The 24,933-nt window shown below is 38.9% G+C and overlaps 1 protein-coding gene across 2 annotated transcripts; it reads right to left on the minus strand.

Annotated features, from left to right (window-relative positions):
* Positions 1–9,753: 9,753 nt before the first annotated feature.
* On the minus strand, positions 9,754–22,626 carry Smp_006250.1 (putative sex comb on midleg homolog; the record flags this gene model as incomplete). 2 transcript variants are annotated; one of them, XM_018788577.1, is made up of 6 exons in its annotated part: positions 9,754–10,097; positions 11,499–11,614; positions 13,851–14,377; positions 15,508–16,544; positions 16,627–17,088; positions 22,522–22,626. In XM_018788577.1, the coding sequence occupies 6 exons, from the start codon at positions 22,621–22,623 to the stop codon at positions 9,972–9,974; spliced, it is 2,370 nt and encodes a 789-aa protein (XP_018654106.1). The 2 variants fall into 2 exon arrangements, with proteins under 2 accessions (XP_018654106.1, XP_018654105.1); XM_018788578.1 differs by having other exon boundaries at positions 9,972–10,097; positions 11,433–11,614; positions 22,522–22,623.
* Between the last annotated feature and the right edge of the window lie 2,307 nt (positions 22,627–24,933).

The raw sequence follows: 24,933 nt of genomic DNA on the forward strand, positions 1-24,933 counted from the left end.
AAGTGTAAAGTACCGCGGTCACCGACCAGAAGCGGGGCACTTCTAAGAAGCGCGATCCAAAATGGTCCAAAGGTTCAAATGGTTGTGGACGGAATAGAAGAAGCTTTCGCTTAACGGGCTTCCGTGTCTAGTAGCAGTGGATCACCAATACTTCCAAGCAAGAATCTAGGTATATTAACGATAATAGAGGGAAAAGAAGAAATTGGTAGTATGTTATCCTTAGTCCTTAAGAATAGGTCAAATTTCCTCTTAAAGGATTCCTGGGAAGTCGCTTGGACTAGCTCAGTCGACAGCTAATTTCAGCATTTGACAACTCTTAAGGAGTAGAAGTTGTGTCTACAGTCCGTTCTGCTATGCTGATACTCCAGTTTCTGGGTGTTACCCCTTAGGTTAGTGTTGTGACTAAGCTTAAGTAGATGTTTAAGGGGATGACCATAAGTGGTATGGATACTGCAAGTCATAAGAAGGTCACCTCTTAGACGCCTGTACTCTAACGGGTAAAGGTTAGGTGATTGGAGACGCTCTTCATAAGGTTTGAATTTGAGCCCCCGAACTGATTTCGTGGCTCGACGTTGGATACATTCCACAGTGTCCTTATCCTTTTGGAGGGAGGGAGGGAGGAGATATTATGTTTCCGTACTCTAAATGGGGACGAATAAAGCTGTCGAGGATTACGTGGAAAGTTCTATTCAGATGGATCCCTAAATCCAAAAAGTCATAAATCTTTGTTACGAGCATGTATACACTAGTTGATTTCTTTGAACCAATTTTTTTGTTATTTTGATACGTAATCAGTAATTAACAAGTATCTAATAGGGTGTGGTCTTATCACACGATTGCATTGGTTCATTCAGTCCAGTTTCAGCTTTAGTTTGTAAAGGCTAGGTGGCTTGTCTTAGTCATGGCATCGCTTGAATCGACTTTCGGAAGCGTCGACAAATGAAGTTGCAGTCAAAAAGCTTTTTTGAGGAGATATGACGTATCCCCCCACAGCATAATTTTATTTACAAAGTCATTCAAAATCTCCTTCCTGTTAATTATTCTATCTTGTCTAAATCGTTTTAGTAACTAAATGGTTGATTTCATGAACTGTGTCACAAAACACGAGGTGTTAAACAGCTTTCCATAAGCCACATGTGACATTTAAACTTAACTACTTCAACTCAGAGTAAAATTAACTGATAGCCCATGTATTAATGGTTGTATGGAGATGAATATTTCATCTGCGGAATGTCCTCACCACAATTTTAACCTAGTCTTGCTTTTTAAGTTGTATATTTATCCATTCATTTACACTATTTTTTGCAGACTTTTTGTATATCCATTTTGTTGAGATATTCAAGTCAACAGCTTGTGGTTGTAATAGGTAAGTAATTTTCTGTTAAATCATCCAGATTACTAATTTGAATTAGTATATCGCTCTTGTATGGTTTAGTCGTAGTCAGAAGTTAATTCGCGACTTGCCTTGGAAAAACTAGTTCTCTAATTAATTTTAATATATATATGAACTGCAGCTGGAAATAAAGTACCTGACTATCGTACTGAAGTAAATGAAAAAAGCACATATTTGAATGTGTAAATCTGATTTGGCACCTATTTTTTCGGTATATTATTACAAAATGTACTTACTTACCTATGCCTGTTACCCCTCGTGGAGAAGCATAGGCCGTCCACCAGCATTCTTTATCCAACCCTGTCCTGGGAAATCCTTTCCAGTTGCTATCCATCCTTTTCATATCTGTTTCTATTTCCCGGGTAATGTGCTTATTGGCCTTCCTCTTTTCCGCTTCCCTTCAGGATTTCAAGTGAGGGCTTGCCTCGTGATGCAGTTTGATGATTTCCTCAATGTATGTCCGATCCACTTCCAACGTCTTTTCCTGATTTCCTCTTTCTTCAATTGTAAGAATGCGACCCTTGCTTTGCCAATCCTCGCCTTTACGTCTGCATCAGATCCTCCTTGTTCATCAATGATGCTTCCCGGGTACGTTAATGTTTCCACATCTTCCAGAGTTTCTCCATCAAGTGTGATTGGCTTGGCGTTATCCGTGCTGTATTTGAGAATCTTGATTTTACTTTTCTGTATGTTGAGGCCTATTGATGCAGAGGCTACTGCTACATTAGTTGTCTTCACCTGCATTTGTTTCTGTTTATGAGATAAAAGAGCTAGGTCATCTGCGAAGTCCAAATCGTCTAATTGATTCTCAGATGTCCATTGTATTCCGTGCTTCCTCTCAGATGTCGAGGTCTTCATAATCCAGTCAACTACCAGAAGAAAGAGGAAGAGGGAGAATAGACAGCCTTGTCTGACTCCGGTTCTAACTGGAAATGCAACTGTCAGCTGTCCTCCACGCACCACTTTGCACTGTAGCCCGTCGTATGAGTTCTGGATAATGTTGATAATCTTCTCAGGAACTTCATAGTGTCGAAGAAGTTTCCATGATGTTCTCCTATGTACACTGTCAAACGCCTTCTTAAAGTCGATAAAGTTGATGCATAGTGACGAGTTCCACTCAATTGATTGTTCCACAATGATCCGTAGTGTCGCAATTTGGTCTGTGCACGACGCATCCTTGCGGAATCCAGCCTGTTGATCTCGAAGTCGGGCGTCTACTGCGTCTTTCATCCGGTTCAGCAACACTTTATTGGAAACTTCTCCTGGAACTGACAACAGTGTGATGGCTCTGTAATTCTCACACTTGTTCAGATCTCCTTTCCTTGGTATCTTGATGAAGTGTCCTTCTTTCTAGTCCGTTGGCACTTGTTCTTCCTCCCAAATCTTCTCGATTAGAAGGTGAAGCATGTTTGCAGTTACTTCAATGTCTGACTTCAGTGCTTCAGCTGGTATATTGTCAGGTCCTGCCGCTTTCACGCTCTTTATTTGTCTGATGTCCATCTTGATTTCTTCGATCGTTGGTGTAGTGACATCTATAGGAAGGTTTGTGTGTGCTGTTTCGATGTCTGGTGGATTTATTGGGGCTAGTGTATTCAGCAGTTCCTCGAAGTATTTTACTCATCTTTTCTTCTGTTCTTGAATCTCCGTGATTGTCTTTCCTTCTTTGTCCTTGACTGGTCTCTCCGGTTTACTATATCTCCCTGCTAGTTTCCTCGTTGTATCATATAGTTGTTTCACATTCCCTTCTCTTGCAGCTTTTTCTGCCGTCGTTGCTAGTTCTCCCATCTATTTCTGCTTGTCGGCTTTAATGCTCTTCTTCACTTGCTTGTTTGCTTCTGTGTACTCTGCTTGTGCCTTGACTTCCTCTGATCGTGTTCGACTGTTGCTAATTGCTGTTTTCTTGTTCTTTCTTTCTTCAATCTTGTCTAGAGTTCCCATAGAGATCCATTCCTCATGATGATGCTTCTTGCGACCCAGAACCTCCTGACATGTTGAAGTTAATGTTTCTTTGATCCCTTTCCAGTTGTCCTCCATCGTAGTTTCTTCTTTCAGTAGATCCTGTAGAGCTTGGAGCTTGTTGTTGAGAGTTATCTTGAATTCGTTGAGTTTGTTAGTATCTCGAAGGAAGGCTGTATGAAACCTTTGCACTTCTGTTTGTCCAGTTATCCAGTGTTTCTTTAGCTTCAGTTTCATCTTGGCCACAACCAGGTGGTGATCTGAAGCTATGTCAGCTCCTCTAATGGTTCTCATATCTTCCATTGTCCTTCGAAATTTTTTGTTGATACAAATATGATCTATCTGTTTCTCAGTGGTGTGGTCCTGTAAGATCCATGTAACTTTGTGTATGCGTTTGTGTGGAAAAATTGTGCCGCCTATAACCAATTTGTTCAATGCATATAGATTTGCGAATTTCTCTCCATTTTCATTTCTCTCTCTCAGTGCATGTCGTCCTATGATGTCTTCATATCCTGTGTTGTCCACTCCGACTCTGGTGTTTATATCTCCCATCAGGATGGTGAGGTCCTTTCTTGAGCACTTCGTGTTAGATCCATTTTGAAAGTGAAAATCCCTCCATGCATACATTTGTGACTTCTTTCTTGTGGTTCCTTCATTTGTAGATTTTGTTAAGTTTTTTGATGCTAATTAAGTCTGTAACGTTTAATTTTCTTGGTTTTCTTACCGTTTTTATTGAGTCGCTATGTTCCTTACTGAACTGTATTTAGTTTGTTTTAATTGTTATTATTCTGACGACTGCCATATTGACTGCTCGCTCTTTGATTGTGAGGTTTGATTTTGACTGGGATCGTGCATTTTGGCTGTAATTTGGAGCACTTTCCCAAATGTCATCACTCAATCGGAATTCCGATCTAGCCTTTCTGATACAACTATGTTGTTCTAACTAGCTTCCTTCAACGTTCGCACACCTATGCAGGTCGAACAAAAGATAGGTTGATTATGTCCTTAGGAAGTCTCAACGTCGATGCATGTTGTTTATATGAGACCTGTACTGAAGTCTCCAGTGAGGCACTACAAATTTTCTCTCCATCTGTGGCTTGCAAAAGCTTGTTTCACGTACTTTTTTCCGGGGACCCTGTGGAATCTCTCCTCTGGTTTTACTGACGTTGGCGTCATACTAAGCTCTAGGGCTGAGGCAGCACTAATCGACTGGATCTACATTAACAGTTGGTTACGTGTTGTTGGATTGGGGAATCACATCAAAGTAGCAATTCAGTGTGAGAGACAATGTCATTCCATCATCTTCCGCTACGCTCCGACAGATTCCATCCCGGATGCTATCAAGTGTGAGTTTCAACACCAGTTATCAGTTCTTTTACAGAAAGTAATTTCAACAGATGCTGTAGTACTGTCTGGCGTTTTGACACAGAGAAGAGGTGTATGGGTGATCGACGAGAGTTGGTTAGTGACCGTTTACTTCGACTTTGTAAGGAATACAATCCGTTTCTGGCCAACACTAACTATTGGTATCGTCATCGTGGATAAGTTGCTCACAGTCCTTTCTCCTCACATCAAACCTGAAATCAGATTGATCACATCGTGATTAGCTACCTCAAGCGTGGTTGTGTGCAAGAATGCCGCTCATTTCGGTGTTTTCATCTGACCATGCCCTCGTTTGACAAAAATCTCATATTCAATTTCAACGGCCAGTAAATTCATCTTCCTAAACAGATCGTTTTAAGCACATTGTCTTAAGTCTTTCTTGCAACTAAAAATCGAATGGAGTTAGATTCGAAGCTAGCTGACTTCATTTGCATAACTCATAAGCACTGAGTTTCTGCGACTACTTACAACTCATTGAAAAGCATCGGTCTGCAGGTGAATGGGATGTTTATCATGAAGACTGTTACGCAATGAAATTATACAGGGTTCGCTTAAACACTGAGGTGTCTGGCGGTTAGAGGTTCCTAAAGACCTGTACGCAGCGGCTGCATCTGGTGGTCATTTTAACTCACCCGAGCCACTAAAAGCAAGACGTTTAGTGTGAGTGAAAGGATGTGTGAATCTAATAGGATGTTAAGCAATCACGCTTGGCAATGTCTTGTGTCCGGTGACTTTAGTTAGACATTTTGTCCTCCCTGACCAGTGTCGGCTGACCATGTAACAAGATGGAAGTCCGCAAGGAATTCCAACTCTTCCATCACAAATTGCTAGGCACTGCTAACCAACCTTAGGTCATTTTTAAGGATAGTGGTGAACTTCTGGTCATTGAGCCGGCCGATAAAATAGTCGCCTCTATGTTTTAAAAGGGCCTACGTCAGAAACGCAACAAGTACCGTGGGATCTGCATACTTCCAAATTAGATGTAGATTATCGACTTCTGTTGTACTTCTCAGATTGTTTGAAACCCGTTAAATGTTGGCTTGCGTAAAGCGTGTGGGTTTTCGTTCCAGTTGAGGACGTATTGACTATATCGTCACCCTTCACCAACTGCAAGAACAATTCCATGTCTACTACAGGTTAACAACCGTTGTGCTTCTACGTATCAAGATTCTTTGTGGCGTGTCAGACAAGGATGGACTTTAGGACGGTATTTTTGAGAATGTGACTCAATTTATCGACTTTTTGAGAGCCTGACATACGAACAGCTCGTGATTAGTTTATAAAACCACGTTTATATACTGTTCCACTACAGAGGCAGGGTTAACCTGAGTCGTTTAATCCTTCCAATCCTCTTCAGTTTTGCCGTTGATGTCGTTTATGAAGTAGCCTAGATAAAAGTAAGTATTAGTGCCGTTGATGTTACCTGAAAAATGTTCTAACCTTGATTGTGATAATACTCAAACCAAACTATCCACATAATTGGGTGAAAGTCAAAACAACTCGTGACAGCTAATATATACCTGCAGATAGTCGCTTGTGTTCTTGAAAGGAAAGAAATACTGGGCATTCCTCCTTTGTTGTCTACTCTTACTGACTCTGATCAATGTGAAAAAACCATTCTGTATTCTGAAGCGAAGTTTCAGTAGAACTGGGACAGTGTTTCGCTCACTAGAATTGTTGGCTATGGTGACACTTGAGAAAGCCGAAAGAGGAAGTTTGGTGGTGAAGGTCGACATAGGAGTAATAGGAATTGAAGAAGGAGATTGATTATGAATACAGTGATCTATAGTGCTGTTAGAGGTATGAGGGCGGTTATCACTTCCCGATTGCCCACACAGTGAAAGGGTTCTACTAGAGGTACATGAAAAGGAAATCGGATTAGAAGCGGTTTTAAAGACCTGACAGCGTGACCGCTGTACCCAAGGGACAGCTGCTCAAGGTCGGTCATACACGACCTTTTTGTGTTAGCTCCGTACATGTTGGGACCTTACCGTTGGAGACAGATATCCGTGGGATAAGGTGAGGTGGACATTTTTAGGGTCAACCTATTGCAAACCCACTCCTCCTTGTGGGAAAAAATAATTGTTGTAATGCTGGCTGTCTAAAGAAAACACCTTACTATCGTCACACCTCTGTACAGTCAGCAGTACGACTTCTCCTTCGGACCTTGAGTTTGCTGATTTAATCTTACCGTTCTTCAAATGACCTGTCTGACTTGCTAGGAAATTAAATAACAATTGTTCCAAACAGTATGGCCTGACTGGTTTGTCAAGATAGGGAAGCCGACCATCAAGTAAGTGCATCGACAACGGTCGGGTTATGGGAGATGACAAATCAGATTCCAGCAGGAGAGGAAATTAGTAAAAGACGTTGGAAGTGGAAACTTCATCGACACTATGAAATCCTAAGACGATTGTCAGCATTATCCAGAACTCATATGATGGACTACAGTGCAAAGCGGTGCATGGAGGACAACTGACAAGTGCCTTCCAAAGGAGAACCCGAGTCAGACCAAGGCTGCTTACTCTCGTCTTTTCTCTTCCTTTTGGTGATCAACTGGATTATGAAGAACTCGACATCTGAGAGGAAGCACGGAATACAATGGAGAGATTGCATGCAAGTAGACGATTTCGACTTTGCAGATGGCCTAGCTCTTCTATCTCATACACATTGAGGATACGACTAGTATTCTAACTTTACAATTAGCTACCAGTAGCACCTCCTATAATCGAATCCCTTTTGGCCAAATAGAAATCAGAAGTCAGACGAGAAGAGGTAGGAGAGATATATTTGAAACGTTACCAATATAACGAGAGGCGTTCCTTATTAACTGACTATTGAAACGTATGGGCTGTATCCCACGCCGAGTTTCAACGTGATCTGGTACGGATGCATGACCGGAAGCCTTCAGTTAAACAAGTCCACGTAAACAACGTGGTCAGCATCCATTGTCAAACGCTTAGAAAGCTATTGATTTTGGGGAATTATTTACAGCTACAACATAAACAAACGAAGATGTAGATAACTAGTGTAGCAGCAACCTCTGCATCAGTAGGCGTCAGTATACACAAAGGAGAAGGCAAGATCCTGGAATACAACACGAAGAACACCAACCCAAACACACTCGGTGAAGACGCTCTGTAAGATGTGGGATCTTCCACGTACCTGGTTAGCATCATCGGTGGATGTGGTGGATCTGATGCGGACGTAAAGGCGAGGATTGGCAAAGCAAGGGTCGCATTCCCACAATTGAAGAACATATGGAACTCAAAACAAATGTCACCTAATTTCAAAGTGAGAATCTTCAATACGAACGTCAAGACAGTCCTACTGTACGGAGCTCAAACTTCGAGAACTACTACAACCATCATCAAAAAGGTACAAGCATTTATAAACAGCTGTTTACGCAAAATGCTGAATGTACATTGACCGAATACCATCAGCAACAGCCTGCTATGGGAGATGACAAACCAGATTCCAGCAGGAGAGGAAATTAAGGAAAGACGTTGGAAGTGGATAGGACATACATTACGGAAATCACAAAACTACATCACAAGGCAGGCCCTAACTTGGAATCCTGAAGGGAAATGGAAAGGTGGAAGCCCGAAGAACACACTGCGTCGGGAATAATAAGCAGACATGAAAAAGATGAATAGTAACTGGAAAGGATTTCCCAAGACAGAATTGGATGGAGAGTGCTGGTGGAAGGCCTATGCTCCTCCGCGAGGGGAAACAAGCGTAAGTAAAAAGGACTTAAACCGTGACATCAAGAGACAGATATTAGAGCCAACCCTTGAACGCAAAGGTGTACATTTCAGTTACTACACTACAACAAAGATCAGAGGGGACATCAATAAAAACCGGAAAGTGATTTAAATATTTATCGTTCTGAGTATATCAGAAATTTTACTGATACAAAGGGGCACGAGATACATATACACCACACAAGTCTCCCTTGATTTGTGTGAGGGCTGTGATACTGCCCGGGTGCCCAGACCGAAGCAGGGTATATCAGAAAACTTGAACCTTTTTACATAACTTCAGCTATCGTGGACCGATTGACAGTAACTTTTTACCCAATTTATACTTCAGATATCATTAAGTATTAAGTTAGAATAGACCTGTGAGTGACATGGACATCTTACAACTCATAAGGTTATGGAATAACTTATTTTGTAGTCTAGAACATCGTATCTGACTTCAATATTGCTTATTATGTAGTCGTAGTATATTTAAACTGCTGTGTTTCGATACCAGTAACCAGTGCATATTTAACGTAGAGGCTCATTTCACATAAGAGCAGCGCCAATAGAAGGTGGTTACTTCGTTATGATAAATTACGCCTGCTTCAGTGGGTGGCCTGCCTAACTAATGGGCCGGAAGAACCTCCTTCGCCATCCCGTCATTTGCCCTCAAATGCCCTGGTACAGTCGAGGGTCGGGAGAGTTCGCTTTCCGTCTCGAAACGCTTTTACATGGCCGTGAGTATACAGCCACTGACAGGGAAGACCTACTCACTGCCTTCTCACAACGAGGGTATTGTTTACGAAATTGCGAGGGTGGAAAGTGAATGTTCGGTGCTTTAACCGGGTTGGTGGACATGGAAGATCTACCTAAGCCAGTCGGAAAACTCTGACTCCAAACCAATAGCGCATATGGGCTCCAGAATCCTGAAGGAAAAAAAGGCATGTGAACCTATCGTTGGTCACCGGCTACCATGGGACTGCATCTCTTGACGTTGCATCATTGCCATGTGGATTAGACCTTCAGGTCAAAATCTCGGGGTGTGGTACCCTAAAGAAATGCAAGAACGTATATACCAGTTAATGCAACATAACAAACACAGAACAAGTTTGCCAGCTACGAAAAATACTTCGGTTCCTCATATCCATAAGCAAAACAGACAAACCTTAATTAATAAGACTTAAATATAATATACTACAGAGGTAGCGTTATCGTGTTTTGTAGTTGCAAAATTAGTTTCAAGTGTAAAGAAAAAGTCTTCTTGACAAGACGATTTTTCATATTAAAAAGTTATATTGACCAAATAAATTCAACTACATTGAACTCAAAAAGATGTGTCAATTTGGTTACTAAGAAAATAGATTGAAAACTGACAGAGATACACATATATTTTAAAGAAAATTTGGGAACATTAACCATCTACATATCCTTGTTGTCCGGATTTTATAAATGAAATAAAGACCAATAGAGAAGTCAAACCACGAAGAATAGCGAAGTTACAACAACCCACGTTTTAGACGACTGATAAGATGAACCATTTTCAAAGCAGGACCCAATTTAATCTTCATATAATTACGCAGTGATTCCATGCTAAGAAGAAGAAGTGCTTGGCCATCTATTTCCTGTAACACAAGAGTTATAATACATCTACTTACTATTTTATTTTTCAAAAAAATCTTCGTACATACAATACAACATCAAATTTATGAATGCATTGACCACATAGTATATTTGTAGAAAGATACAAACTTTACAAAACAAAAAAGGTACGAATACTTAATGTATAACTAAAGAGAACCATTATAAGTGTTCGTGTAACGGCTCAAGAGCTAATGATGTACCTTCACTAGACAAGCTAAGCCTGAGTGTTCTGACCGATTTTAGCTAATTCTATTTAGAAAGGAGAATAATGCCGCCAATGCTCACTATATATATATATATGCTAATGCTTACTACATATAAATCGACATATGGTAGCACGTTATACATACATCATAATGTAATGTGGTATGGAAACTTAAACCGATACACTTGTATGTCATGTCCTACTTTGCGTATAACTGAATGACTGGTGTTACAACTACTGAAATTAGATAAAGTGAAATACTAAGAGACTAACCAGATATTCCAATATTGATACATCATTTTTCACAAGCTTATTTAAAATACAGCTAAATAATAGTATGAAAATAGGCTAGTGAAGATATTGGTACCATACTGGAAACCAAAAATGACAATAGATAAGTGACGAACCTTTAGTATTGTTTTAAAACTAAGTGTTATAACCACAGGTTCACAGCTGGTGACAAACTAGTACCTGGTAAACCACTTACCTTTTACAATTCGGTACCTGATTCCTTGAATTACAGGAAACCATGAGCGGTAGTCTATTTGGATGAGACAATAGAGACCACATAGACAGGCTAAAGATTTAGTCGTCAGAAACAGTTGCTTGACCAACTACAATGTGAAAAATTCGTCACTAGGGTTTTAAGAGGTAAATATAGCGTATAACCGGTGGATAAAGCTAATATGGATTGTCATAATTGGAGGCCTAATGAAAAGTTATTATTCTCTTTGTAATAAATACAAACATAGGCAGTAACTGACGGTTGTTCAATTAATTATAAGATTAAAAAACTTGAAGACTGCACGACTAACTGATGCGATGTGTACACCACAATAAGAAGAGATAGTTTTACTATCAAAGTATCGATGGTACAATACAAGGTTGATTACGAACTCTATTCAAGTTTTTAGCCCAGCAGTGATATGACAAAATGTAACTTGCCAGGTATCAAAAGTTTTTATCCAGAATTAAAACATCCTAGATTAGCACATTGCATGTTCCAGTCTCACTTTGATACCTGACCTACTTCGTGGGACTTCTGGATTCCTGTATCATAACATAAAACCTGAGAACTAGTAATTATTTGTAAAATAAAAGAATAACCTACTTTAGTTTGAGCTATGGAAATAAGTAGGAGAAAACGGACAGCATTAGCGATGACAAAAAAACATACATGATGTTTGAATTTTTCCGCTGCTTCAAGGAGAGTAGCATCACGAGCCGTAATGTAGTTGTAAACTTCTTCAATGGTCCATTGAGTAGGATTAGGAAAAGGAAACGATCCTAAATCTGAAATTTTATATACAAACAGTTAAAACTGATGAGTGAAATGTCTCTTGTTAGTCGTCTGATACATAATTTTGATAAGTGAATTATGGCCAGCAACTTCAAACTATCGTTTGTATGCGAGTTGTTTTTCTTTGTCTAATATTTTTCGACCAATATCCTTCACTTGACTTGAAGTGACTGACAGTTGGATGCAGAAGAATAAACAAATAAGCTTTATCGAAGTTAAACGTAGAGTACTCATTATGATATTGGATGTGATTGTGAAATTTCACCAGCTAAGATATCTGAGACATGAATTGAGAAATACAGCCTTTCCATAAGTCGATCCATAACATAGTAAAATATTTACATAAATAATAGAATAAAAATCTTAAAAAATACGTCTTATTTAATTACTTGCTAATTCTGATATGAATAATAAAAAGCTGTGGCGTTGATATATGCCTGTAAGATAAATCAGAAGCATCTTAAAGTAATTGATCCAGAATTTCATACACTAAGCAACAAACCATCTAAAGTAAGTCCCTATAATTTCATCTTCAGAGATATTTGTAGCTCTAATTATAGAGGTGTTTTGTATACACCAATAAATAACAATTAGTGACTACGTAAACTAGTGTAATGTACAGAACTATGTCTTTAAATTTTTAAATATTAGAATTGAATTCTAGTCATCAATGTGTGCACTTAAAAAATGACAACTTCTAGACGTTTCTAACCTTATCCCTCCATTTAGTCAGTGTCGGATGTCATATCGATCGTGTCTAATAAAGGCTACCACAACCAAAAGAAGTTTATACGGAGATAGGTTACTTTCAGCACAACTGAGCTTCAAACTATTGGCCTAACTCGGTCAGTGGAAGTGTTAAGATGATCAGAATTATCAAACATATAAGATAAGAGGATTATCATCTATCAGACGTACTGTAGATTGTGAAATGTATGATACAGAGAAATCTTAATTTTTATAACATTTTCCTTATAGATTAAATTAGTTAGTGATAAAAAATTGATGTTTTGCTTATGATTTTTAACTCAAAAAGGGTTATATTCATAATCCGTTGAAGAAAGTAAAGTATATACATGGGCAAAATATATCCGGCCACTTGGGTTTATTTTACAACAAAGAATGAGTAAAGGTAAGTTTAGTTATCATATCCAATCATGAAAAAAACATGATTATTTGAACATCTCAACCTTGGAAGTTCACAAAATCGAATACATTGCTGGATATAAATGAAATTATTTCCTAGAATAATTTTTTATAGCTGAACAACTTCAATAGGCAAAATGGCTTATCTTGACAGAACACTGTGGAGATCATTTCATAGGAGCTACTATCAGGGAGTATAAGCGAAACTGATCAAAAACAAACTAATGGGAAATTAACTCGAGAAAAACAATAGTTGCGTTGCTAAACAACTTAATTAATTTATCCACTGGGCCAATATCATGTTATGATATCAGAAAAACAAAGTGTGATTTAAACGGAACAATAAATTATCTGGGGAGACTAGCCGATTGCTGGACCAATACACAGAATGATATTTTAATGAGCACGCAACGGAAATCTAGAGTCCTATTATTTCTAAGCCTTAACAACGTGGTGATAGAATTGACAGTCAAAACTTTTACTGAATTTACTCAGAAAGTAAATGATTTCACAAACGTGATGCCTGAAGCCTCGTTAAAACGTCAGTTGAAATTATGGAAAGCTATTCAAAAACCAAAATTAAGGAGCAGATTTAGAAATTAGTTCTCAGACTAGATGCTCAAACGGACTAACGTAATGGACTTTGTAATAAATGGATGAGAGCGTTTGACGTGGTATTTGACTTAAAGATATTTTTATAGTAGCACAGGGAACAGAAGGAGTGACCTTTTGAAATTTTTTGTATTAAAAGCGATTAGATGAGCTTAGAGTTCACCTGAGAATGAACATTACTGATCATAAATGTTCAAAAGCGGCAACATTCTTCAGTCATGTTGAAAATAAAATTATATTGGATGCTTCATGAACATCAATGAGCGATGAAGGTTATGTTGGAGAAAGACAATTGAGAAGTTACTATAATAGTACAAAAACAAAACTCTAAATCGCTCCTATTCTCCCACTGAGAACGATAGATATGAAAACTGCAGACCTTGTGGTAAATATAGAGTTTAAATAAGTTGAAACCGTATTTGTAAGTTTTATAGCATGGAAAAAAACCACTAGATGTGGGCACAAACTTACCCAGTGATGAAGGAGACACAGTTGACGAAGGAAGGTGTGTAGTTAGACTCTGACTATCTAAACTATCAACATTTTGATGAGCGTACACAGGATAAGTAGATTTATTAGAATTAGATTCTAACTTTCCAGAAAACCACAAATGTGAATCGGATGTTTCAACAGATAAATTATCATGAGTAGGGGAATTCATTTCATCAAAGTAACAGCCATTCGTATGCATGATATCATGGGAGATATGTGATTGAAAGACTAAGCTTGACCCCATGGTTGAACCATTAGTTCGATCGTTCTCCGATTTAAATAAACTTTTTCTATCTGCCATGAAGACAGGAGTACACGTTAATGAAGAATCATTTTTGCAGAAAGCGGTAGAATTGGCAGTTTCATTTTTGTACAAATTGGGATTGTCTTCTGGATAAGCGATTGACTTTTCATAGTTTTGACTCATATCAGAAAAGCCTTTCAGTTGAGGAGAAACTGAATCAACATACTCATAGTCGCATAGTACCGAATTGGTTAAACTGTCACTATAAGGTGAGAAAATTAACAATAGGATGTGAATTCTAGATTCAATGATTGGGTGCCATTAACATACAGTTACGCTTCCCTTAAACAAAAAGTAAATTGGCTGGTTCAAATTATTATACTTAGCAAAAACACAGGACGAGAAAACTAAAAAATAAAGGAAGATCACGAAATAAACTTGTCTACTAATAAAAATGGAACAGTCTGAGTATGCAATAAGTTATTTCGATGTTATCCATTAACAGAGCAGAAGTAAATGCACTAGAATAAACGTGTGACGTATACTCACAATAAATAATGCATGGCTATCTATTTCCTGTAACACAAGAGTTATAATACATCTACTTACTATTTTATTTTTCAAAAAATCTTCGTACATACAATACAACATCAAATTTATGAATGCATTGACCACATAGTATATTTGTAGAAAGATACAAACTTTACAAAACAAAAAAGGTACGAATACTTAATGTATAACTAAAGAGAACCATTATAAGTGTTCGTGTAACGGCTCAAGAGCTAATGATGTACCTTCACTAGACAAGCTAAGCCTGAGTGTTCTGACCGATTTTAGCTAATTCTATTTAGAAAGGAGAATAATGCCGCCAATGCTCACTATATATATATATATGCTAATGCTTACTACATATAAATCGACATATGGTAGCATGTTATACATACATCATAATGTAATGTGGTATGGAAACTTAAACCGATACACTTGTATGTCATGTCCTACTTTGCGTATAACTGAATGACTGGTATTACAACTACTGAAATTAGATAAAGTGAAATACTAAGAGACCAACCAGATATTCCAATATTGATACATCATTTTTCACAAGCTTATTTAAAATACAGCTAAATAATAGTATGAAAATAGGCTAGTGAAGATATTGACACCATACTGGAAATCAACAACAATAGACCTTCATAGTCGGAATCGAAGGTGAGGTAGTAGTACCTCGTTACAAAAAAGGCAAGTGAGTCAATCACAGACTTATAACTATTCACGGCTTATAAGAACATATAATTTACAGGGCTATCAGGTATTACTTAGTTATGTACGTTAAATGCTGTTGAGTATCTACTGATAAATTCTGTGTGACTGAACATGTTTGAAGCTTACTTGGCTATTTTGAATTTCTGTTTTATTTCGGGACATTTTTTCTTTGAATTTCCACTGCGACGTTTCAGTTTGTGCTGTTTGTTTTTTTGCTTAGTTTTCGTTACTACTTTCCATGATTTCAGTTCTGGCTCATATGGATGTAACACGTTGGACACTGGCATTAGTGACGATTTTGCCTGGAGACGCACAACGCAATCGGAAGGGCTACTGAAACGTCGATGACGTCCGTCCGCAGAATCTCTCACAAATTCAGAGGCTTCGATCCGTGGAGGATGTTCAGGGGGAGATGAGGAGTAAAACGTGTTTAAAGAATCACTTGCATCTTCTAAGACAGGAGGGACGATGGGTGGTGATGTCAAGGACTGAATGGAAGAATCAACCTGTGAAGTATTCAAGGAATTGGGTTCCACAAACAAATCAACACGTTCATTTTTATTGACATCCATATGTTCGGAAGCAACGCTATTATGATTTGGCTTTGATAAGGCTGGAGAAAATGGACTCATACTTAGAGGTTGTTTTGTTGACAGCTCACGAGGATTCCTAAAATGTGTTGAGCTTTCTGTTTCGTCACGCAAATTACTCCTAACTAAATTTGCATGCGATTTAATTCTTCTTGAAAGTCCTAACTTTTTACGAGGACATGAAGACGTTTTGTCTGTCTTTGAGATACGACTGCAACTGTTGGTAAGTACTTTAGATAGATATTTTGGTGAGACGCTGGGAGCTTGGGAAACAGAATTATGAGCATACAAGAAACTAGGGGTTGAATGAATAATTGGAGAGCGTATAACATTTGGTCCAGGTGGCTGAAGAGGGTAGTTGGCTGACTTACACCAACCGACAGGAAATAGTTCACGACTATCGAAACGAGCCCAGTAGTCAAAAGCTCCTGACCATCCATCAAAATTTATCAAAATATGGTGGCCGTTTACTGCGCCCACAGATGCAGGACATATCAGTTGAGTGTTTCTACGATCTACTGCCTCTAACTTGTCATTCACTTGGAAGTAATTATCCTCTGGATCTGGTGGTTGCTGTAATATAAAAAAATACGGTATTACTAATTGGAAACACTGCGAAAACGGAGTACGAACTGTAAGACAGATTACGACTTACTGAAATGAACCACGAAGGATCCGCAAAACGCGTCCCTTCAGTTGCTTTCTTAAGAGTACGATTCCACACAAGATGATTATGCATATAGCCAAAGGGCGGTTGTAGTGGACTTCCAGAAGGATAAGGTCTGATTTGGTCGGAGTCAACTAAGAACCAATAATCATTACGATCGTCAGTTCCAACCAGACGTATTCTCAAACGTGGACCACACGTTTCTATCACTCGCGCTAAACTGAATGAAGCTGCTCTGAAGCGTCGGACAGTTCCACTGGAGTGAGGATTCAGACTCGACCTTCTACATGGGGTCTCCAACAACTGTTGATTACTACTAGTAGAATTATTAGCATAACGTGCTTTTATTAAATCGTTTGAATATGGATTGAGAACAAGAGCTGCACTACGTTGGTCTTCCGCTTCTAGAATGGTATTCACCTCGAAATAGTTTGGCGGAGGAACCAGAGACTGAAACAAAAACAAGAAATCGATGTTTTGATACAGTAAGAAACGTATGACTGAGCAGTTATAAGTGGAATTAAGATGAACTAAGTGATTTTATAGAGTTGAATAATGTTGAAAACGACATCAACGTGGACCGACTGAATGTGATTAGTTTCGCCAGAAAAAACTGTTCAGACAAGTGGTAACTCAAAATAGTTGTCATCTATTTTTGATGAAACTTGGTTACACTTGATAATATACCACTTACTATCCAAATACAAAACATCCCACTTCAGTTAAATTTAGTACTTCTAAACGCGTGGAAAACAAAAATACTGGAAACTTGAAAAACCGAACAAGCAACATAGAACCTGTCACTTAACTGGATGAGCTCTCTTTCTCACATTTCAAAACAATGTACCAGAGGGAGAGCTATGGTAAAAATAACGTGCATAAGTTGAGCGGACCACGAGACAAAGCGAGTTAATATAAATTAGTAATAGGCAGCACTATATTCCCACACAAACGAATACATATAGCTACATGGATCCCACCGAATCACACCACGGATAACCAGGTAGATCATATTTGTATCAATAAAAAATTCAGAAGGACAATGGAAAATGTGAGAACCATTAGAGTAGCTGATATAGCTTCAGATCACCACCTGGTTATGGCGAAGATGAAATTGAAGCTAAAGAAACACTTGACAGATGGGGAAATAGCAGTACAAAGGTTTAATACAGCCTTCCTTCGAGATACTAACAAAATCAACGAATTCAAGATAACTCCCAACAACAGGTTTCAAGCCTTACAGGATCTGCTAAAAGAAGAAACTACTAAGGACAGCAACTGGAAAGGGATTAAAGAAGCATTAACCTCAACATGTCAGGAGGTGCTGGGCGAGGGAATATAATAAACCAGAGAGACCGGCCAAGGACAAAGAAAGAAAGACAATCACCGAAATTCAAAAACAGAGAAACAGATGGGTGGAATACTTCGAGGAACTCTTGTATAGATCTGCTCCAATGAATCCACTGGACATCGAAGAAGCACCTACAAATCTTTCCATAGATGTCACTCCAACAACGATCGAAGAAATTAGCATGGCCATCAGGTAAATCAAGAACGGGAAAGCAACAGGACCTAATTATATACCAGCTGAGGTCAGATATGGAAGTAACTGCAAGTATGCTTCGCGTTCTATTCGGGAAGATTTGGGAGGAAGAACAAGTGCCAACGGACTGGAATGGACACCTCATCAAGATATTAAAGAAAGGAGACCTGAGCAAATGTGAAAAATACAGAGACATCACACTACTATCAATACCAGGAAAGGTTTTCAACAGTGATGCTGAACCGGATGAAAAACTCAGTAGACAACCAACTTCGAGATTAACAGGCTGGATTCCGCAAGGATCCGTCGTGCACAGACCGAATTGCGACACTACGGATCATCGTGTAACAATCAAGGGAGTGGAACTCGTTACTATGCATCAACTTCATCGACTATGAGAAGGCATTTGACAAAGTAGAAAGGAGAACATTATGAAGTTCCTGAGAAGATTGTCAGCATTATCCAGAACTCATATGATGGACTACAGTGCAAAGCGGTGCATGGAGGACAACTGACAAGTGCCTTCCAAAGGGGAACCCGAGTCAGACCAAGGCTGCTTACTCTCGTCTTTTCTCTTCCTTTTGGTGATCAACTGGAATATGAAGATCTCGACATCTGAGAGGAAGCACGGAATACAATGGAGAGATTGCATGCAAGTAGACGATTTCGACTTTGCAGATGGCCTAGCTCTTCTATCTCATACACATCAACAAACGAAGATGTAGATAACTAGTGTAGCAGCAACCTCTGCATCAGTAGGCGTCAGTATACACAAAGGAGAAGGCAAGATCCTGGAATACAACACGAAGAACACCAACCCAAACACACTCGGTGAAGACGCTCTGTAAGATGTGGGATCTTCCACGTACCTGGTTAGCATCATCGGTGGATGTGGTGGATCTGATGCGGACGTAAAGGCGAGGATTGGCAAAGCAAGGGTCGCATTCCCACAATTGAAGAACATATGGAACTCAAAACAAATGTCACCTAATTTCAAAGTGAGAATCTTCAATACGAACGTCAAGACAGTCCTACTGTACGGAGCTCAAACTTCGAGAACTACTACAACCATCATCAAAAAGGTACAAGCATTTATAAACAGCTGTTTACGCAAAATGCTGAATGTACATTGACCGAATACCATCAGCAACAGCCTGCTATGGGAGATGACAAACCAGATTCCAGCAGGAGAGGAAATTAAGGAAAGACGTTGGAAGTGGATAGGACATACATTACGGAAATCACAAAACTACATCACAAGGCAGGCCCTAACTTGGAATCCTGAAGGGAAATGGAAAGGTGGAAGCCCGAAGAACACACTGCGTCGGGAATAATAAGCAGACATGAAAAAGATGAATAGTAACTGGAAAGGATTTCCCAAGACAGAATTGGATGGAGAGTGCTGGTGGAAGGCCTATGCTCCTCCGCGAGGGGAAACAAGCGTAAGTAAAAAGGACTTAAACCGTGACATCAAGAGACAGATATTAGAGCCAACCCTTGAACGCAAAGGTGTACATTTCAGTTACTACACTACAACAAAGATCAGAGGGGACATCAATAAAAACCGGAAAGTGATTTAAATATTTATCGTTCTGAGTATATCAGAAATTTTACTGATACAAAGGGGCACGAGATACATATACACCACACAAGTCTCCCTTGATTTGTGTGAGGGCTGTGATACTGCCCGGGTGCCCAGACCGAAGCAGGGTATATCAGAAAACTTGAACCTTTTTACATAACTTCAGCTATCGTGGACCGATTGACAGTAACTTTTTACCCAATTTATACTTCAGATATCATTAAGTATTAAGTTAGAATAGACCTGTGAGTGACATGAACATCTTACAACTCATAAGGTTATGGAATAACTTATTTTGTAGTCTAGAACATCGTATCTGACTTCAATATTGCTTATTATGTAGTCGTAGTATATTTAAACTGCTGTGTTTCGATACCAGTAACCAGTGCATATTTAACGTAGAGGCTCATTTCACATAAGAGCAGCGCCAATAGAAGGTGGTTACTTCGTTATGATAAATTACGCCTGCTTCAGTGGGTGGCCTGCCTAACTAATGGGCCGGAAGAACCTCCTTCGCCATCCCGTCATTTGCCCTCAAATGCCCTGGTACAGTCGAGGGTCGGGAGAGTTCGCTTTCCGTCTCGAAACGCTTTTACATGGCCGTGAGTATACAGCCACTGACAGGGAAGACCTACTCACTGCCTTCTCACAACGAGGGTATTGTTTACGAAATTGCGAGGGTGGAAAGTGAATGTTCGGTGCTTTAACCGGGTTGGTGGACATGGAAGATCTACCTAAGCCAGTCGGAAAACTCTGACTCCAAACCAATAGCGCATATGGGCTCCAGAATCCTGAAGGAAAAAAAGGCATGTGAACCTATCGTTGGTCACCGGCTACCATGGGACTGCATCTCTTGACGTTGCATCATTGCCATGTGGATTAGACCTTCAGGTCAAAATCTCGGGGTGTGGTACCCTAAGAAAACCACCTGCTTCGGTTTGGGCACCTGGGTAGTATCATAGCCATTACACAAATTAATGATAACTCCTACTGGCCTTTTTGTTATTGTGTGGCACATCTTTATTTGATGCCCCCTTGTATCAATGTGTTCAAATAAGATAATAAATAAATAGATAGCAATTCGAGCAGTCTACTAGACCTTCATGAGGCAGTTGGATATTCTATTACAGGTGATAATGGTATGTGTTAAGAGAGCTAAGGATATATTTGGACAAGAGAATGGATCAAAAATCCATCAAGTTTCGTGTTCAACTAATTCACCTACTATCCTTGACGTATCATCTTATATTGTCTAATGTGGAACACTTAACATTTATAGGCCAAAATAAAACATGAATACCACTTCTGAACGCCTCAAATCTGCTTCAAATAGCTTCATAACGAGCCCTGTGCATTAAGGACATTTTGAAGTTAGCAGCACTACATACATTAAACCCAATACCTTACGTTTGCTTCTTAGCATCAGATGTCTTTTTTGTCGATTTACTAACGTGTGATAAATGTAAACGTTGAATTATTTAGTGATTTACGTTAGTCTGCGTCCCATAAGTTAGATCAGGAGGAAATATTTCGTCCAAAGAACCTGAAAATTAGTGCATCTTGCAGTACACTGACGTATCTTATAAGGTATTCGATAAAAGTGTTTAGGAACTATGAACAGCTCAGCGAATATTTTATTAACACACTGACAAGGTTACAAATACTTTAGTGAATCAAGCAATTAGTTTCGTTGATAAACTTTTCAAAACTCAAATGTGCCGTCTCAGATAATGGCATCTGGGTGTTTTGATTTTTAACCGAGAGGGTTGTATTATGTTGCACCCCTTATAGCATGTACTAATGGTAACTAACAAGATGTGGGACTTCGTGCCTACTTCAAGTGTATCGACACTAACTGGTAGCTGCTGAAAGAAACATGGATATGAACGAGATATCTACTAGATATCTACAAAATTACGGTGTTGGAAAACCTACAATGCCTTTGTCTTACTGTCTACGTAATGAATGAACCACTGGGGTACGGCCACAAAAGTTTTCATTACGATGAACTACTTGTTGATAATGGGACCAGAATAAGTAGTCAAAAATAGGTGCAACATTCGATGACAATAGATACTCAAGGACAATAATTTTCACGAAGTTTTCCGACAAGGAAAATTCTGAGCCTTTATGTAGTTAAGCGAATTTAAGCCAGTACAAACTCAATCGTGGATATCCAGTTATTTTACCGTGAGTGCTGTTATGGAAACTTTTTGAATTATACCTTAAAGCCATGGACAGATTCTTTCCTTACTGTCTTTTTATCTCGGAATATCAATAGGCTTTATACTTATGTGCCGACTTTCACTTTGCTAGACATTAAAATCTTCGACTTTGGTAGGTTACAGCAATTAATTGCTGATAACTTTAAATCTGGCACAAAAATACATCGACCCAACGTGGCGTACTTCATATCAGCAGAGAGATTTATAAGGCAGGGAATGAAACTACTACCGATAGTGCCAGAAAATATATTACCCAGGATACTGGCAGAATCACAGGACCAAAAATATGGGGTTATACGAAAACCGGGACTTAGATGTAACTGTGACTGGATAGATATCACTTAAATTCATTAGTCACAGGTTAGGATTAACTGATTCTTGATCAGTGAGACCCTATTTCTCATAAATCTACGACCGCCAATGGAATAATGTATTGTTGCCATGTCTTGAAGGGAACTATACTAATTTTTACCGTAAGATAAACTATTCATCTTAAGTCAGAATTATATCCTGCAAAATACTACACTACTAACCTGTTTAAAGCACTCCAATTTCGCCGGGCGACCGTTTGTTTTCTTAAGATAGTCGTCCCACGTAAAACTATTAGAACTATCAGCTGAAACGTGGCAACCCATAACACACGGAAATAACAAAGAGTAACTTCAGTAATCCGATACAACAATATGGCAATGTTAAGTTTCCGTCTGGCTTTTAGCGTCTGCTACAAATACCCAGGATTGATTACGTCTAAAGTTAAGATTATTCTGCTTATTAGAAACCTGGAAAAGAAAACATGGATTTGTGAATTAACTCAGTGTAGTCTACAAAAACAAATGATGAGTCTCATTCTCGACATTGGCTTCATTATGAACGCTACTACACTTATTTATTCGTATATATTTTATCGTGGTATTGTGGCATAGTAGCACGCGATAACGAACGGACTTTACGTTGATGACTAACAAAACTTTAAAATACACGTAAAACTGACCATCATATGAACCCTATCTGGCCGAATGTTCATATTCCAGGTAGGAGACTCATGTACGAAGAATTACTAAAGCAACATGAGAAGAGTCGAACGAAAGGAGAACCAACTCTCTGTAAAACAGAAAGCCGGGGCCACGTGCCCTTATGATATCAGGTAGGAACATTCAATGGAGCATGGATTTTAATAAATTTCTAATAGACACTGAGCACGGAATACGAATAAGCAGTTACTATTAGTCCCTTAAATTTTAAACACTTTATGCTGCAGTTAAAGTGAAAGGGCTTCCTGTCTTAGGGAATTAATTTATAACGCTACGAAGAGGATTCGGAAAAGCGACTTTTGAGAAACAATATTAATCACTTACATTTGACCTAACTACGAAGCCTGTTCTAAATTAGTCCGTAACGGACAGCATAATACCCTGGAGCAACACTGTCTTAGCTATGACAGGAAGAGAATCACATGGTTCGTTAGAATAATGGTTTGACCAGTAGTTTCTTATGGTTACCACATTATTCAAAAGTTGTGGATTAACCCATACAGCGTATATACTATGATAGGATGCCAAATTGAGAAGTTAACACACCTATGGTGTATGTTTTAGAGATTTAAATAATCTGGTAGAATACTGGCTAGTAAAGTTATAAATCTCATCAGCAGCTGGAAGCAACAGTTCTTTCGGAGTTGCGCGACCCAAAGAGAATAGAATAAGATAATCGAGGAAAAGCGAATAGCTGGTTATATCAATCACAAGTACTCCCACTTAAGAACAAGTAAAGCCTAACATTCAATAACGACAAGGTTAGATTTCAAACTTGGCTCTTACATTGTTCTTGAATTGCTGTGAATAAAGCTAAAACAGTTTCAAAAAATTGTCCAATAATTCAGATTTATGTGAGACTCTCTTCTCCAGAAGGCTACAAGTAATTAGAGCTCGTGCTACAGGGTAAATATGTTTTCATTTTCGTCGTTTTTCATTTTCATGAAAATCACTAATTTCAAACTTTGCGAACGAGATATTATGGCTTCATAACTTCCTCAAGTTTCAGTTCCCGTTTCTTTTTGAAAAGGAAAGAAAGGTAGGTGATATGTGTTAGCTTTTCTATTGCGTGAATCAGTTTGTTTGTGGAACATCGAATCTTTTTCAACAGTTCACAGTATCTTTATAGGCAGGGGATAACTGCTTGTATGTAGTACTGGAGGTTAGTACGAACGAATACTGTATGCAAAGTCAGAAGTGTTTTGGCATCGACATAACTTTAGGTCCCACGTTATGACCATAGGGTTCTAAAACATTTGACAGCTATCACACGGCAGTGTGCGGTAGTTTTTAAGCCCTGGCTAACGATGACTCCCAAACCAGTGCATGTCCGAACAACAGGTAGCTCAGTGTTATTCACTGTGCATACATCTGTACCTTGTTGACTAATATGCATCACAATTCATTTGAAGGCACTTATTGGGAAATGCCAAATTCTAATTCACTTAGATAATATCTCCAGGTCGTTTTGAAACTCCAGACTATCACCTTTACTTTTTTATCGCTCTCCATATCTTCACATCATCAGTATATAACGAAACCAGTGACGATAGGAGACTAGGAAGGTCATATGCATGCGAGATAAAAAAACATTGTATCCAACACTTTACTCTGGGATGCCTTGCTAACTACAGTTTCCCAGCAAGACAACTTTGAGTTCACCCGTATTCTTTGTTGACGTCCAGCTAGGCAGTCCTTTATCCGAATAAATTAGTTGGCTCCAATTCTTATATCGGTTAACTTTGATCACAGCTGGTTGTGAGGGTCGTTGTCAAAACATTCACTGCGAAGAAGCTTGTTATAGAAGTGGAATCACAAACTTTAAGAGTGCTCTTTTTAAAGCATTGGAGGGTCTTGTGGACTTGAAGAGATCTACATCCCAGATACATTTCGTTATTATGAAAGCTGTTGAGA

This window comes from Schistosoma mansoni, chromosome W (assembly GCF_000237925.1).
Source record: "Schistosoma mansoni strain Puerto Rico chromosome W, complete genome".
NCBI lineage: Eukaryota > Metazoa > Platyhelminthes > Trematoda > Strigeidida > Schistosomatidae > Schistosoma > Schistosoma mansoni.